Genomic DNA, 17225 nt, shown 5'->3' on the forward strand with positions numbered 1-17225 from the left:
ACGGCTGCCAGCTACCGTGAATGTTAGATATTTCATGTGTTTTAAATGGATAGGGATATGGAAATATGCATCCTGAAGATCTAGGGATGACATGTAATCTCCTCGGTTCAGGAGTTGCAGTATACCTTGTAACGTAACCATGCAGAACAACTGTTTCTTGAGACATTTGTTTAGATTTCTTAAATCCAGATTCAGTCCACATTGCTTTGACTTCTTCCGAACTAAGAGGAAATGGGAATAGAGACCTTTTCCTCTTTGTGATGTAGGAACGCTCTCTATCGCTCCTTTTTCTGAGCATGGTTTTGACCTCCAACTTGAGGAGTTTAAGATGTTTTTTGGATGGAGTTTTGAGGCGGAGTTGAAGGAGAGGTCGGGATGAACTCCAATGTGTGGCCGAATCTAATCAGGTCTAAGTTTTTCCAGTGCTGGAAATGGTTGGATATTTACCCTGCTACGCTGAGTGGATAAAGGAGGGAAGTAGCCAGTGCCTGTAGGAAGTCATTGGCGGCAGTTGACATCTTTGCCCTGTCTTCCTGACCTTCCCATTGGGATGGGTATATTATAGGCCGCTGATGGTTGTTGCCTTTGCTGGTACTGGGGTCGAAACTGCTGAATAGTCGAGGAATATGTGGCATAGGAGTATTGTTGGTATCTCCCTCTATAGGATGTTTGTCCTCTCCCTCGGACACCTCAAAAGGGCAGCTTCTTATATTGTAAGGTCCCCAATCACTTAGCTGTGTCTATATCTGTTTTTGTGACCTGGAGAGCCTCATCTCTGTGCTTTCCGAACAGGGCTTAAACGTCATAAGTTTATTCTAATATTTTAGTTTGGACCTCTGGCCTGAAAGAAGTAGCTTTAAGCCATCCCTCACGCCTTACCGCTGCTGCCCCACTAGTTGTCTGAATCCAGTCATAGCACTGTCCATGGCATGATCTATAATGATGATGTGTGATTACCTTCCTGTAGAACTTTTTTAGCTTCCCCCTTTATGTCCTCAGGGAGCTTGTCCAAATACAGGGAGATATCGGACCACATTTGCCGTTCGTATTGTCCGTTGCTGGCTGCACAGGAATTGAACTTGCTGGTGTGGAAAGATGTCTAGAGTAAGGTGATGATGGAGGAAAAAGTCTTCTGTAGTCCTATAACATAAATTGCAAGTCTGAAATCAGTGGTGAGGATGGAAAACACACTATCTCTTCCTGATATTGTTGTTGTTGGCAGTGTTCCTGGGGAGCATAATATTAATGATCATAATATTTGCCTTCATAATAATCATCCACTTGATATTTAATGTGTAGTTCTGAAGGGCTATGCGCCTCTCCAAAAGGTCCTTCATTCTCAGAGACTTCGTCATCAAGAAAATGAGAGGGTAGTAATTGAGACACCGTACTTGGTGAAGTGTAAGCAGGTGTGAGGATCATTAATCTTTCTTTCCGCTTTAATTTAGATTTTTCCTTGGTCGTCGATGCCATTGTTGAGGTCATCGATAATGACGTAGTCATGGCTGTGAGCGATGATGATGTTCTTGATTTTGCCGTAGACTGGAAAACCGTCGTCAACAGCAGTGTCCCCGTGGATAACAGTATCCTCGTCAACTGAATAGTCAATGTTGATGTCGTTGATGGTGTTGTAAGCTGTAGCATCAATGGTACAGGAGCATGGCTGGTTGTAGATGAGGTCATCAACGAGGCAGAGGCCGCCATCTACATAGTGATTCTAGTTGTAGTGGATGACATAGACACTGGTGTAGCTGCTCTTGTCGTCAACGGCGTCATCAATGGTGTTCTGGTCGATGGTGATGATGTTGATGATCTATCTGTCGGAGGGGCTGAAGAAGGTTTTTTTTAGAAGTATGTCTCACCTGAGGTGGAGGTATAGGGGGCTCAAAAATAGATTTTTGATGTTGTTTTGAGGAGGAACTTGAGTGCTTTGTGTCAGTTTGCCCTGAGAGAAGGTCAGTTTTTTGCAGTGACTTGGATGAACTGCAGTGTTTGTGAGAGGTCTTTTTCGATGCATTTTTTTTAGATTTCTGAGAGGAGTGAGCCCCAGTAACATCTCTACCCCTCTTAGCTGACTTTTTAGAGGAAAATGAATAGAAATCCTGGCTGTCGTCATCATCAGAAAATTGATCTTTTCTGGACTTTAGCTTTTGAAGCTATAATAGTAAGTACCCTTCACAAACCTTCAATGTTTTAGAAGGGAAAGTGTGACATACCTTGCAGTCCTTTGTGTTTTGTGATGGTTATAGACAATATATACAATGCTTATGAGGGTCATTGATGTGAAGCCTCTTCTTGCCGCAAGTACCATAGGGCCTGAAGAGCCCCTTCTTTGAGGTGTCTAACATATTCAAAGTCAGTTTGAAACACCCAAATAACAGATATAACGAGAGATATGAATTATATCTGTAAAATCTTGAGTAGAGATATTTGTAAAAAAACTTCTGAAATCAGTCTTGAACTGAGCAGAGCTCAGTGGAGACTCCCTTGTACACATGCAGTAGAAAATCTGAGGGACTGGAGCTTCTCACAGGACTGTTTTACAGGGTGGTCCGAATGATTGGATCAGAATTAAGTTTAGACCTTTTTTAGATAATTACTGACATGTAACTAAATTAAAGAGCCCAGGGCCTTTATGGTCTCTGTCTTAATTTATATTACTTTTTTAAAGTACAGGGGACTCCCATCTTGATGACGGAGAATTATTCCAGCATGTGAATCTATGAAAGTTCCAATGCTGGAGTAACAGACCAAAACCATCCAACTGGAATCCCTATTTGAGAGTCAACAACATCACTATGTTCAAATCATCTGCACAAGAGTATACTTTCCCAGACAGGTGAGCCACTAACACTAGACAATGTGACGACTCAGGACCAGAATAGTATTACTTCACTGGAAGTGTTAAAAAGAATCCACCCTCACATCTTGTTCGTATAATGCACTGCTGTAGTTTTGCCCCCAGTATAACCTGACTCTGCAGCAAATTGCTCCTAGGACTGAATCTCTGTACCCTGACATTACATCAAGTAACATCTCTGGAAATTCCTTCTGCAATATAATTGAGGACGCACTCAGTATCAACCCTCTTTCCTTACCCCGTTTGTCCACAGCCTCAGTGCAGAGCCGCACAAATTCAGGGACAGTTGTGTTCTCTCTCTGGCACAGGGCATCCAACCGGCATCCGAAGACCTGGTCTGAAAAAGGTATGAAATACAGATTAGTGCCCATAAGTGACTAATGGAGGACATAATTAATATCTTTGTCAAATATCTTGAGTGGGTGAAGAGTTGCTTGACAGTGCCAGAGTCAAAGCACTATAAAACTAGATATGTAATATTTATGTCAACGTATGATCAAGAGTGAAAATAATGGCTGGGCATCCACCTGGACACTATCACCCATTACTTTGATACTAAAAGTACCTTCCCATTGTTCAATTCTCTTACTTGGGGTTATTCTTTTATATAATTTGTTGTATTAACACACAAAAAGAAAAACCCCATAAGCCCACCGTTGTTAAAGCCACCTCTATACAATCCTGCTTACACAGGAAGTACAGTACGCATTAGTACACAACTCTGTACCACAGTTTGGCTAGAAATTCAAACCACATGCCTGCACTTGATGGTTTCCTTCCCAAATTCCTCCAAGTTAGGAAAAAAGGGGGTGAAAAGAAATATAGGAACTGTAAAAAGAGTCATATTTCCCAATCTCAGAATCCTCCACAAACTGCTTCATTTCGACCCACAAATCCAGAAGTGGAAAAACATCAACAACATGGTTTAACCTTTGTCAGGTTGAATCTCTAGCTTCCACATGCCCCTCAAGTGCAATCTTCTAATGAAGTGTCCTCTCTCTTCTGTATTTCGCTAATCATCACCAGCCAGGCACTCACTTTTGGGGGACTGATCTGTCGTCAGTACACATTAGTTAGTCACTTAAGGTGGGCTGAGCTGCCAGGAGGACCAGAAGTCAATCATCTTCTGTGCTCTTCATAACCAGGGGGCTCCTACCATGTGGATCCCCTGACTGTCTCCACTTTCACTAGTAAGTGTGGCTGCCTCCTTCCCTCCAGATTTTTGGAACGATCAAATAAATCTTCCCATTAAGAAAAAGACTGAGTGACGCAATGCTCTTACTTTACAGAGCTTGTCTCAGAGTATTCAAACACTGCCCACATTTGAGCTTGGTGTTCAAGGCTAATGTCCTTATTTCGAGCTGGCTGGGATTCTTTCTGAAGGGGGCTCGTGGCCTTATTTCTAGGGGTTCATGCCTACCTTTGATGAGCCCCTTCTCCTGCAAAGCCTTCAGTGGTGGGCGCTTCGTGATAAATCTTCTCAATCTGTTCTTCACCCGCTTCTTGTCTGAATTTTCTTGGCCTGACAGTGTTCGATATACTGAGAGGTTGAAAAAAAAAAACAATTCAACAAATGTATGCATCATCAAACAGCCTTTCTAGGTTGCAAAGCACACAGTGGTTGCTAGACTATCCTACAGATGCCCAAAAACAAAGTGGGCAGTAAAAGAAGAAGAAATCTGTCATCCCTATAAGCTTTTAGCATTAATTACTCAATCCAGAAAATCATAAAAATCAAATTCTGTTATAATCTCGTATACAATTAAAGCACGTCAAGGGATAGATAACAAAGAGGTGTTTCTAGTCCAGTTTGGAAAGCTGCAATATCTCCTTGATGTCCTAGATTCCAACTGCATGATTTAGAATTCTACAATTATCTTAAACTGAACGTGTCCATCATAAAAAGAAGTAGGCTTAGGTGAAATTGTTTACATCAGCATCATTTTGGCCAATTTCTGTCATTTTGTATTACACTTGTCAGGCAAAATGCCTGCGATTACGCCATTATTTCAAGCTGGGTAGCTGAGATGTCATCCGGGCAAAAATCCTATCACTGGACGACAGAAAGAGAGCGGCTGTTTTTCACATCATGCAGGATTATGTGATTTTTTTTTAGGGGAAAATGCATCCTCACGTCCAAAATGGACTTAAGGATCCAGTTCAGGCTAAACAAACTTTAAATGCATTGTGCGCTATAGGACAGTTCTAAATGCTGGACCTGCATTTCACCTAATTAAAGGTAGATTTCTGGCCCGGATTTTCACTCATGTACAAAACAAATGGTCCCTTGGGATTCGATTTTATTTGCCCTTACTGGTTCTTGAATGTATATTTATTTATTTTATTCATAAATACATTTTGATGAGAGGAAAGAGGAGGATCAGATTACTATATGTAGATTGAATAAATGTGTAACCTTTTTTCATGAATGAAAAATATGAACGATACATTCAAGAACCAATCAGGGTTCTACATAGTGTAAATAAAAACAGAATCCCATGGGACCATTAGTTTTCTCTTAAATGAATACCCCAACCCAGTTGGTTTAACGGAGTGGTCTTCAAAAGTTAACCGCGCCCCTTATGTTAAATTATGTTAAAAAAAAGTCATAAAGCCGCCCCCCACCGAAAACACACACACACACAATTTTTCACAATTATGCTGGTAAACTGGCAATGTTTAATATGCCTAAGCATATTTAAACATTGCCCATTTTAAAAATGCAATCAAATACACGATTGCCAAACATAATGTTCTGGTCCGCCTAACCTCACTAAAGTACCCACAGTGTGATTATCAGAAATGGATAGAAGAGGTTTGAAAAATATTCGGGGGCACTTCCCCTTTGAAACCTACTCCCTACCAGGATACAAGTGACAATAGATGTTGGTAATGGCTCATTAGAGAGTGGTTTACCGCCACTCATGTTTTTTCACTTTAAACAAAGCACTGTTATCAGCATGGTGTTTTTCTTGTCTACAGCCTGGCGATGCATCTCCACCCTCTCCGGGGTCAATGAATGCCCCCCAGGGGGGCACTCGCACTAGACTGAAGACCCTTGGGTTAACGGGTTGTTGTTATTCATATACTATTGTGAATTTCACCCAGGCCTAAAAAACAGGTAACCCAACACTCTATACATCATGGCTGTACTGCATACTTATCATTTAGCTCGGCTCCAAAATATATATATTTCTTTAAAAACAACAATGCAACTGAAGTAATCTGTTTAAGGGGAAGCGAGACAAAACTCAAATGGACTTAATCCAGTATCCTGTTGCTCAGGAGAAATGGATGTATATCTGACCTGCTTTTAAGGTCTGGGCTCGCCCCTCACACCGCGCAGCTCCTCCAGTCTGTGCCTGTGCCTCCCACCCGCCCTCGCTGCTGCCACAAGTTCGAGACCCTCTATCACCCGCAGGCACCCGCCTGCGCCTCATCCCTGGTGTCTAGTGGGGTCCGTAAGTAATGTGAGTGTGTTCTTGTTACCGTTCGTATCCTTTTTGTTTTATTGCCATTTCTGTGCTTTTTCAAAATTCTGTGTGCTTTTTAGCCTTCTCTCTGCTGCGCTGCTTTGCGCTCTCCTTCCTGCCTGTTTTCGGCTCCTCTGAGCCATCCGTTCCCACCGCTGTGTCCCTGCGGCCCTGCCCCCCTCCCACCCCAATTCGCCCTCACCTCCCACCTCCCAGCTGCTCCTCCCTCCCACCTCCCCTTCTTAATGGCGGCCCCGCTGCTGGGGTGCCGGAGGCGTGCCAGAGGCAAGCCTCTCTGCCCCCGTCCGCTCCTGGACCACGCCCAGCGCCAGTCTCCCTGCCCCTTACGCCCTCTGCATCACCAGACGCTGCTACACAGCCTACGAACTCCACGCCCTCAACCCTGCCCGTTCCACGCCTGTGTCCTAGCCACCCGGAAGCACACCAATGGACCCTTCTCCTGTCGGATGTGCAGCTTCACCTGCACCCAAGCCACCAAGCACCGCAGTAGCTCCACCCACAACCACCTCAACTCCTGCTCTGTCCACAAGCATGCTGTCGAACTCTGGGACCTTCTCACCTCAGCCTCACCAGACATCGCCTTCCTCACCGTAAAATGGATGAACCCCTCCTCGGAACCCGATTTCGCCATAGCCATCTCGGAAGGCTATAAGATTACCTGTAGAGACCGCACCAACAAACCAGGAGGAGGAATCGCCGTAGTCCACAGGAGCACCATCAAAATCTCAACCAACACCGACACCATTGATGCCGCCGAACACTTACACTTCCAGATTCACGTCAACACCACTCTCAGAGGAACCCTTGTCTACAGACCCCCATACCCCTGACCACATTTCGGCTACGCCCTTACCGACACAATCAGCAACCACGCCCTCACCTCCACGGACTACATACTCCTTGGCGACCTAAATTTTCACCTTGAGAACGCCAACGACAGCAACTCTTCATCCCTGATCGACAACCTCACCAACCTCGGCCTCAAACAACTCGTCACGACGCCCACCCACTCAGCCGGCCACACGCTCGACCCCATATTCTCCATCAGCAGCCACATTACCTTCACCCATACCACTGAACTCCATTGGACCGACCACCATTGTGTCCACGTCACCTTCCAGAAACCCACCGCTCACCACCGCCCGTAGCAGATCCCATGCCGCAGCTGGAACAAGATCTCGGAAGACTAGCTGATCTCCTCCCTCGCCCATGCCCCGCCACCCAGCACCTGCGACCCCAGCACTGCCGCCCTCAACCTCAAACAGTGGCTAGATGACTGCGCCAACACCCTCGCCCCCTCTTAGGAAACCACCCAACAACCGCACCAGCACAAAAGCTCTCGGGTTCACCGCCGATCTTCAGGCCTCCAAGAAGGAGTGCCGGAAGATCGAGAAGGTATGGCGCCACGAACAAACAGAAAGCAACCACGCTGCCCTCAAGATAGCCATCCACAAGCTTCACCAGCTCATCCGGACTACCAAAAGATCATTTTACAAAGACTGAATCGACAACAACGCACACGACAGCAAAGAGCTCTTCAGCATCATCAAAGAACTTGCCAACCCAAAGTCCTGCTCCACCGACCCCCCCCTCGCAAGACCTCTGCGACTCCCTTGCTGCCTTTTTTCACCGCAAGATCATGGACATCCAGGGCAGCTTCACCTCCCCGATCCCCATGATCACCACGTCCACCTTCAACCCCAATGCACCCAGCCACACCAACCACCTGGGCACCTGGACCCAAACCAACTACGAGGACACCACCAAGACCACGAGCACCATCCATTCCGGATCACCCGCCGACCCTTGCCCTCACTATGTCTTCAACAAAGCCAACCAAATCATTGACCCCCAACTCTGTGCTATCATCAACAGATCTTTCGAGACCGCCATCTTCCCAGAGAGCTGGAAACACACCGAAGGCAATGCCCTGCTCAAAAAACCCATGGCAGACCCTGAAGACCACAAGAACTACCAGCCCATCTCCCTTCTTCCCTTCCCTGCGAAGGTCATCGAGAAGATAGTCAATAGCCAACTGACCCGCTTCCTGGAGGACACCGGCACACTAGACATCTCCCAATTCAGCTTCCGCAAGAACCACAGCACCGAGACTGCTCTCATTGCCGCAACCGATGACATCAGGATCATGCGCGACAAAGGAGAAACCGCGGCCCTCATCCTCCTTGACCTCTTGGCAGCCTTCGACACCGTCTGTCACCACACCCTCTGCTCACGCCTCCACGACGCTGGGATCTGCCACAAGGCCCTGGACTGGATCACATCCTTCCTCTCCGGTAGAACTCAGAGAGTCCGCCTCACTCCGTTCCTGTCGAAATCCACCAAGACCATCTGCGGAGTCCCACAAGGATCCTCTCTCAGCCCAACCCTTTTTAACATCTACATGGCGTCGCCCGCCAACATCGTCCGATCTCATGGCCTCAACATCATTTCCTATGCAGAGGACACCCAACTGATCCTCTCTCTCACCAAGGACCCCGCCACAGCTAAAATCAACCTCCACAACGGACTGCAAGCCAATACCAAGTGGATGGAGACGAGCCGCCTCAAACTGAACTCAGATAAGACAGAGATCCTCATCCTCGGCTCCAACCGCTCCGCCTGGGACGACTCCTGGTGGCCGACCACCCTAGGAACCGCACCAACTCCCACCACCCACGCACGCAATCTCAGCTTCATACTAGACTCATGGCTCACCATGACCCAGCAAGTCAGAGCCATCTCATCCTCATGTTTCAACACCCTCCGCATGCTTCGCAAGACCTTCAGATGGATCCCCATCAAAACCAGAAGAACAGTCACCCACGCCCTAGTCAGCAGCAGACTGTACTACGGCAACGCACTCTACGTGGGAACAACGGCCAAGTTCCAGAGGAAAATTTTACGTATTCAGAACGCCTCCGCACGCCTCACCCTCAACATCCCACGCCACAAGCACATCTCAGCCCTACTCAGAGACCATCACTGGCTCCCCATCACAAGAGGATCACCTTCAAACTCCTCATCCACGCTCACAAGGCTCTCCACGACACAGGCCCTGCCTACCTCAATGAACGTCTCAGCTTCCATGTACCCACCCGCCAGCTCTGCTCCGCCAACCTCGCCCTCGCTACCGTCTCCCGCATCCATCGTACCACAGCCGACGGCAGATACTTCTCCCACCTCGTCGCCAAAACCTGGAACTCCCTCCCCGTCGACCTACGTCTGACCCAGGACCTCCTGACCTTCAGGAAAAGACTCAAGACCTGTCTATTCAAGCAGTAGCAACCCTCCCCCCCCCATCTCCCCAGTGCCTTTAGACCCTAACGGGAGAGTAGCGCGCTTAACAAGTGATTGATTAATTGATTGATTGACTGTTCCATAAGAGTGCCAAATTAACTACAGCGCTGAATAAGACTTTCTATGGTTCTTCAAACGGTACTGTGGGCACAGACGTGATGTAAAAAATAGACCTCTTATCAACAACCTATTGCTGGCATTGTAAATCAAGAACAGGAAACCTATGGGAAAGTCAATACATCTTTGACCACATTCAATAATATTGAAGGTATATATTACATATATTAATTGATACCTTACAGGTTTCCATCAATCATGGTCAAGCAAAGTTGTTTGGGTACACAAGTTTCTCTAACATATCTAATAAAAACAGTAGTTTGACTCTTGAGCTGTTTCTGACTATAGCACTGGAAAACATTCCTTTTAACTGAAAACAGACAAACCAACTTTCAAAGCATACCTAGTGTGCTTGTTTCATAAATATCTGTGAATGTGGTAATATACAATGATGAATAAGACACTGCATCTAGTTCCAAACCTCTCTGGGATCTTCTGGGTGAATACCTACAATTAATTCAACCGCCGTGAACTTTACATTACCACACTAATACTATTTGATATACAATGCAGTTGTGTCACTGCCCTTTTACTCATTCCAATTAATTCACAAATCCCCACCAAGTAGACCAAAACATGCTGTCTATGGTGCTTAACTTAAAGATAAATAAATAAAACAAAAAAAAATCTTGGTGCCCAAATGTTTTCTTAGGGGGTCACCACAAACTTCCATCACTGGCACAGCCACCTGCACCAACCACAGGTTGGTTTTGGTCATAATATATGGAGGTTCCTATTAATGCTTAATAGTTAATGCTTTGTATCTGGCACTACATTTTTCTAGTAGTAAGCTGGTGTTTTTAATTGTGTCACAAGGTGGTGAAAGGCCCTCATACCAAGAGCTTTTTTTCTTATAATCTTTGAACATAAGCACTGCTGCACGTAGAGTAAATATAAAGATCTCTGGTCCCCTAGCTGACCAACAACCATCTGCTCAAATTAAGTACTGGTTAGACTTGCAACTGACTCCCTTATCTATTCACGTATCCTGTTTCTGTACTTCTGTATTCTACCTAGTCCAGGAGATTTGTTATTGTTTCTACATATTTCCTTTAAAACCAATATTATTTTTTCATTTCTTTTGATATACATCTCCATGCTCATAGTTTATCAAAAGCATTGTTTTCTACCATTCCAAACTGTACTTACCAGGATCAGAATCAGGTGTGTCATTGGTAGCTCTAAATAGGGTAAGTACTTCCTCTTCATCTCAAGATGCACTTGTTTGGTTTTAAAGTGACTATTCAGTTTTGGGAGTGATGGAGAAAGGAATGATTTCTTACCTGTAATACAAGTTCTCTCTCAGGGGACTCTCCATCAAAATCATATTCACTGAATAGCCCCATCCTTGTGCGGGGACCCTGAAGCAGTTCTTAAAAAGTCACATTCACGTCACCTCACTTTAAAAAGGCCAGAAGACATATGTGACACAGATATTTACATTCTGCAGCTTTAAAACAGGCTATTTTGACCATCTTATTTAAATACTTTAGATTTTAGATGGAAAAAAAGGATAACATCTGTAAGAGTCACTCGAGAAAAATAAAAGTGACATTTTAAAAACGTCCTTCACATACTCTTTTTACTTCTTTTTAAAGTAAAACAGGAGAATATGTTGCAATGTAGCTGTATAGGCTGCAGCACTGAAAGGAATGAGAATAGGACACTGTGCCTTTAAGGACTCTTGGCTTACAGTGTCCCATCCAGCCATGCAGGTGACAGTTTACTCAGTTTGTTTTGGACAACCACAATAGCACTGTAGAGTTATATTTACTTTTATCGCATCCCTCAGGGAGGAAGGTTGCCTATGTTTTCCATGGAGAGTCCCCTGAGAGAGAACTAGGATTACAGGTAAGAAATCATTCCTTCTCTCTCACTGATCTCCATTGATAATAATAAGCAGTGAATAGATTAGCAAACTAATTCCCACTAAATCTGGGAGGGAGGAGATAAAAAAAGGAAACAGCAGAATTAGGCTAATCAGTTTCTGAGAGAGGCTTGCCGGACATAGGCATCAGCCCTAGCATCCGAATCAGAACATTAATATCTCATAAAGGTGTGAATCTCCAAGTTGCAGCTTTGCAAATTAGAGCAATTGGGATGTTCGTAAGTAATGCAACAGTAGCTGTTTCACTGCTGGTGGAGAGAGTCCTGTGTCTACCACACATGTTTTTGTTAGCCTTCTGGTAACAAAAGACCATGCAGAAGAGAATCCTTAAAGACAAGGCTTGTTTAGAAGGGGCAAATCCTATCCACAAACGACCATAATTGACAAAAAGTTGTTGTGACTTCTTTAAAGGTTTTGTTCTATTTAGATAAAACTTTAACATTCTTCTAACATCAGGAATATGGAGAGACCTCTCAGCAGGAGAAGGGTTTTGCAAAAATGTAGATAATGCAATAGTCTGAATAAAGTGGAGATCTGGGACTATTTTAGGAAGGAATTTAAGATAGGTTCTCATCACTGCTCCTTTGCTATGGAATACTGTGTAAGGTTAATGTGAGCATAGGGCCTGTATTTTGCTAACTCTGGGAGCAAAAGTAATTGCTGCGAATAGGGAAGCTTTCCATGCTAAGTTTTGGAGAGAATATTTATGAATGGGTTAAATTAAGTTAATATTTAACTCCCATGGAGCAGGCTTTCTCCTAAGAGGAGTACATATATTTTTAATGGCTTCTAGAAAATCCTTGACCATAGGCATTCTTAAAAAGAACATTTGTGAAGGGCATTTTCGATAGGCTGTGACTGCTGTGAGATGAACTCTAGCAGAGGAGCATTGCAACTTTGTTTAGGCTAGCTGGAAGAGGTTTGGAAGAACTGCCTGTTCTTTACAAGTAAGAGGACTGAAATTGTTCTGAGAACACCAGATGCACAATATTTTCCACTTGAAGGAATAGGAAGTTCTAGTGGATGGTCATTTGTCTTCTCTCAGAATCTTCATGCATTCCTGAGAGAGATTCAGGTGGCCATTTTGCAGGAGGTCAGGAGCCATGCAGCCAAGTTCAATGAGTGAAGGTTGGGATGTTGAATCTGGCCTCTGTACTTCTGAAGGAGATCAGATTGCATGGCAGTTTCCTGTGTGGACACTCTGAGGGGTGAAGGAGATCCATGAACTAGCATTGTCGGGCCACTCTGGAGCAATGAGAATCATTTTGGCCTTCAAGTGTAACAGCTTGATAATCGCTGTTGGCAGTAGGGGAATTGGAAGAAAAGAGTACAGAAATTTGCCTGACCAGTCGATCCACAGGGCATTTCCAAGTGTGCCTGGTTTGTAAAACCTCAAGGCGAAGCTTGGGCATTTCTTGTTTTCACCATCTGTGAAAAGATCTATTTGGGGAAAACCCATATACAGAAAATGTTGTGAAGTACCCATTCACGATTTTCATTAGTGATTTTGGTGAGAGTGTCTGCTTGAGCATTATGGCCGCTGTAATCTTGAGATTTCTGCACATGAGCCTCTTACAGATTGTTTGTGCTTCCAGGGCCAGAGGTTTGGGTCTTGTCGTTCCCCTTATTCAGATAATGCATGGTTGTTGTATTTGAATGAACAAGGAGAGAATTGATTCTGAACGAAGGGGGAAAAGCCTTCAGGGTTGGATGGACTGCCCTCAGTTCCAGAAGGGTAATGTAGTAAGACTTGTCCTTCTGAGACCAAATGCCTTGTATCTATAAATGGTCCATATGAGCACCGGAACCTGTTAGAGAGGCATCCGTCACTAGTGATTGAGTCAGGAAGTATTGATGAAAGTTTTCTGCTTTGAGAACCTTTTCTGAGTAGCACCACTACCTGGTTTGTATTGCTCTGCCTTCCCATCTTCCTAAAAGTTGATCCCATTGATCCACTAGACATTGTTGGAGAGGCCGCATAAAGAGACGTGCATTTGGAACATGAAAAGCAGCAGAGAGGAGACCTGTCTCACTGTTGGATGGGCTATTGTCTTCAGAGTGTGACATCTCTAATGAATAGATAATTGACTCTCCTTCAAAGGAAAGGACCACACCCCGATAGCGTAGAGAATGCACTGGGTTTGAAATGGGTTTGTTGTGGTTCACATGCAGACCCAGCCAAATAAAAGTCATGACAGCCAGACTTGACTTGCTTGTTGATACGAAGATGCCTTGATGAGACAATCATCTAGATATGGAGAGATTAATATTTTCATTTTTTTGAGGTGGGCTGCTACCACAGGCATGTATTTGGAAAATGTCAGGAGTGCAGATTCGAGTGTGCAAGGAAGTCCCTTGTATTGGTAATGGTACCTTGCTACAGTGAACCTCAGGAATTGCCAATGTCTCTTGGCTATCAGGATCTGAAAGTAGGCATCTTGTAGGTCTAGTGAACATAGCCACCCTCCCTGACGAATTTTGGGGTAGATTTGGTGAAGAGCCAACATTCTGAATTTATCTTTGTGAAACCACTTGTTCGTTTTCTTGAGGTCTAAAATAAGTCTGTACTCATTTTTTGGACCTTTCTCTTTTATTAGGAAGTCTGAGTCAGGCAGGCATGGCGGTATAATGTGTGACTGTAGGTTTATTCAAAAGTAACAGGTTGGAAACCATAAACTTCTTAGGTATTGTTCTTTTTATTCGGGTGTATTTTCACAACATGCGAGTGACAGCAATGTTTCTTCTCCTCTTCTTTTCAGGTTCAGGGAGGAAGGACCGCCATGGATGAAGCATGCCCTTCAGTTTGAAGAGGAAATCGCCACAAGTAAGTGTTTTGTTGCTTAGGTTCAGCCTTGGTACACAGGGGATGGGCTTGTGAGGGAGAACACCATTTCTATTCCTGTTCCACCACCATGTGTGTTACTCTGTTCTAAGACCTTTATTATTTAACCTACAGGGAGTGCAGAATTATTAGGCAAATGAGTATTTTGACCACATCATCCTCTTTATGCATGTTGTCTTACTCCAAGCTGTATAGGCTCGAAAGCCTACTACCAATTAAGCATATTAGGTGATGTGCATCTCTGTAATGAGAAGGGGTGTGGTCTAATGACATCAACACCCTATATCAGGTGTGCATAATTATTAGGCAACTTCCTTTCCTTTGGCAAAATGGGTCAAAAGAAGGACTTGACAGGCTCAGAAAAGTCAAAAATAGTGAGATATCTTGCAGAGGGATGCAGCACTCTTAAAATTGCAAAGCTTCTGAAGCGTGATCATCGAACAATCAAGCGTTTCATTCAAAATAGTCAACAGGGTCGCAAGAAGCGTGTGGAAAAACCAAGGCGCAAAATAACTGCCCATGAACTGAGAAAAGTCAAGCGTGCAGCTGCCACGATGCCACTTGCCACCAGTTTGGCCATATTTCAGAGCTGCAACATCACTGAAGTGCCCAAAAGCACAAGGTGTGCAATACTCAGAGACATGGCCAAGGTAAGAAAGGCTGAAAGACGACCACCACTGAACAAGACACACAAGCTGAAACGTCAAGACTGGGCCAAGAAATATCTCAAGACTGATTTTTCTAAGGTTTTATGGACTGATGAAATGAGAGTGAGTCTTGATGGGCCAGATGGATGGGCCCGTGGCTGGATTGGTAAAGGGCAGAGAGCTCCAGTCCGACTCAGACGCCAGCAAGGTGGAGGTGGAGTACTGGTTTGGGCTGGTATCATCAAAGATGAGCTTGTGGGGCCTTTTCGGGTTGAGGATGGAGTCAAGCTCAACTCCCAGTCCTACTGCCAGTTCCTGGAAGACACCTTCTTCAAGCAGTGGTACAGGAAGAAGTCTGCATCCTTCAAGAAAAACATGATTTTCATGCAGGACAATGCTCCATCACACGCGTCCAAGTACTCCACAGCGTGGCTGGCAAGAAAGGGTATAAAAGAAGGAAATCTAATGACATGGCCTCCTTGTTCACCTGATCTGAACCCCATTGAGGACCTGTGGTCCATCATCAAATGTGAGATTTACAAGGAGGGAAAACAGTACACCTCTCTGAACAGTGTCTGGGAGGCTGTGGTTGCTGCTGCACGCAATGTTGATGGTGAACAGATCAAAACACTGACAGAATCCATGGATGGCAGGCTTTTGAGTGTCCTTGCAAAGAAAGGTGGCTATATTGGTCACTGATTTGTTTTTGTTTTGTTTTTGAATGTCAGAAATGTATATTTGTGAATGTTGAGATGTTATATTGGTTTCACTGGTAATGATAAATAATTGAAATGGGTATATATTTTTTTTTGTTAAGTTGCCTAATAATTATGCACAGTGATAGTCACCTGCACACACAGATATCCCCCTAACATAGCTAAAACTAAAAACAAACTAAAAACTACTTCCAAAAATATTCAGTTTTGATATTAATGAGTTTTGTGGGTTCATTGAGAACATGGTTGTTGTTCAATAATAAAATTAATCCTCAAAAATACAACTTGCCTAATAATTCTGCACTCCCTGTAGTTATGTTCCACTAGGCTCTAATAGCCAAATAACCCCGTCACAAATCATATAAGAGGAACAATGATAATAAAGAAAAACACAAATTCGGAGCACAGACAAGGAATTGCCCTTGGTGCTCGCTAGCATTCAGTTCTGAATGATTCCTTCTTTTGGGGAGACCATACTTTGTATCATACTGGCGGCCCTTCTGCAGCTATAGTGTTCACCCCCTGGTCAATGGCCATTCCCAAAACCCCACCGTCCCCCAGGAAATGCCTACATACCCGGGCTAGCCATGCACCTCCAGTAATGTGGCGGGGCAGCTCGTGACAATGGTGCCCTCCTGGTGTTTTCCCATCTTCTTTGACGGTTCCTTGGACCCCCTCAGCAGTGGGGATTCGCCATGGTAGAGCGTCTTGCGTCCCTTGGTACTCCTTGTCGGTTGTCTCCGTTGCTGGATCCGTCTTCTCCAAGAGTGATGCTGTTCCGGCATCACTGTGTTGTTCCTCTTCCGGAATGATTGGGCTTCTACTGCTGGGCAGCCAGAAAAAGAAGGACTCTATTCTCAGAGGGCAGAGGTCACACCCCTCTTTTTCCTGGAACACTGCCGGAGCCTTAAAGGGGCAGGCATCCCAACTAGCCTGTGAAAAGAGCAAAGACGCCTCTTGTGATGCGTGAGTAGAGGGGAAGGGCCATGGTATTGACCCAGCAATGCCCTCATCCCGTCACAAATTCACAGGAATACAATCCCATTCCTCTCAAGCAAGATTAAACCTATTTCACTGAGTGTTTCTGCAAGAAGACAGCAACTTTTTGTTGCAGTTTTTATCCCGATGATAAAAGCTTTAGAAGCTCATCTTTTTTAACTGGAGATAAAAAGAAGAGAGTTGGGCTTAGGACCCATCTCTGGTGGCAGCATACAAGTAACTAGGGGGAAAGAGAAATCTTTTAACCTAAAACTCCTCAAAGGAGTTGTCCCACCTTATACAGGGGGTGATGATATTACCAAGTGGTGTTCTGCCTATGAAAGAGTCTGCGTAGCCAGGGTTATTTATAGAAGACATTGGGGCTC

At 44.6% G+C, this 17225-nt stretch overlaps 1 protein-coding gene across 5 annotated transcripts in view; it reads right to left on the reverse strand.

Moving 5' to 3' along the window:
* ARHGAP9 (Rho GTPase activating protein 9) overlaps positions 1-17225 on the reverse strand; it is a 956751-nt gene that overhangs the window by 296771 nt on the left and 642755 nt on the right. For all 5 annotated transcript variants that reach the window (XM_069230800.1, XM_069230799.1, XM_069230802.1 and 2 more), the window contains 2 exons: positions 4281-4400; positions 3099-3197 (listed from right to left, as the gene is read on the reverse strand). In XM_069230800.1, the coding sequence (XP_069086901.1) occupies positions 3099-3197; positions 4281-4400 (219 nt within the window). The remainder of the gene's footprint in view (positions 1-3098; positions 3198-4280; positions 4401-17225) is intronic.

The sequence above is a fragment of the Pleurodeles waltl genome, chromosome 4_2 (assembly GCF_031143425.1).
Source record: "Pleurodeles waltl isolate 20211129_DDA chromosome 4_2, aPleWal1.hap1.20221129, whole genome shotgun sequence".
NCBI classification, from domain to species: domain Eukaryota; kingdom Metazoa; phylum Chordata; class Amphibia; order Caudata; family Salamandridae; genus Pleurodeles; species Pleurodeles waltl.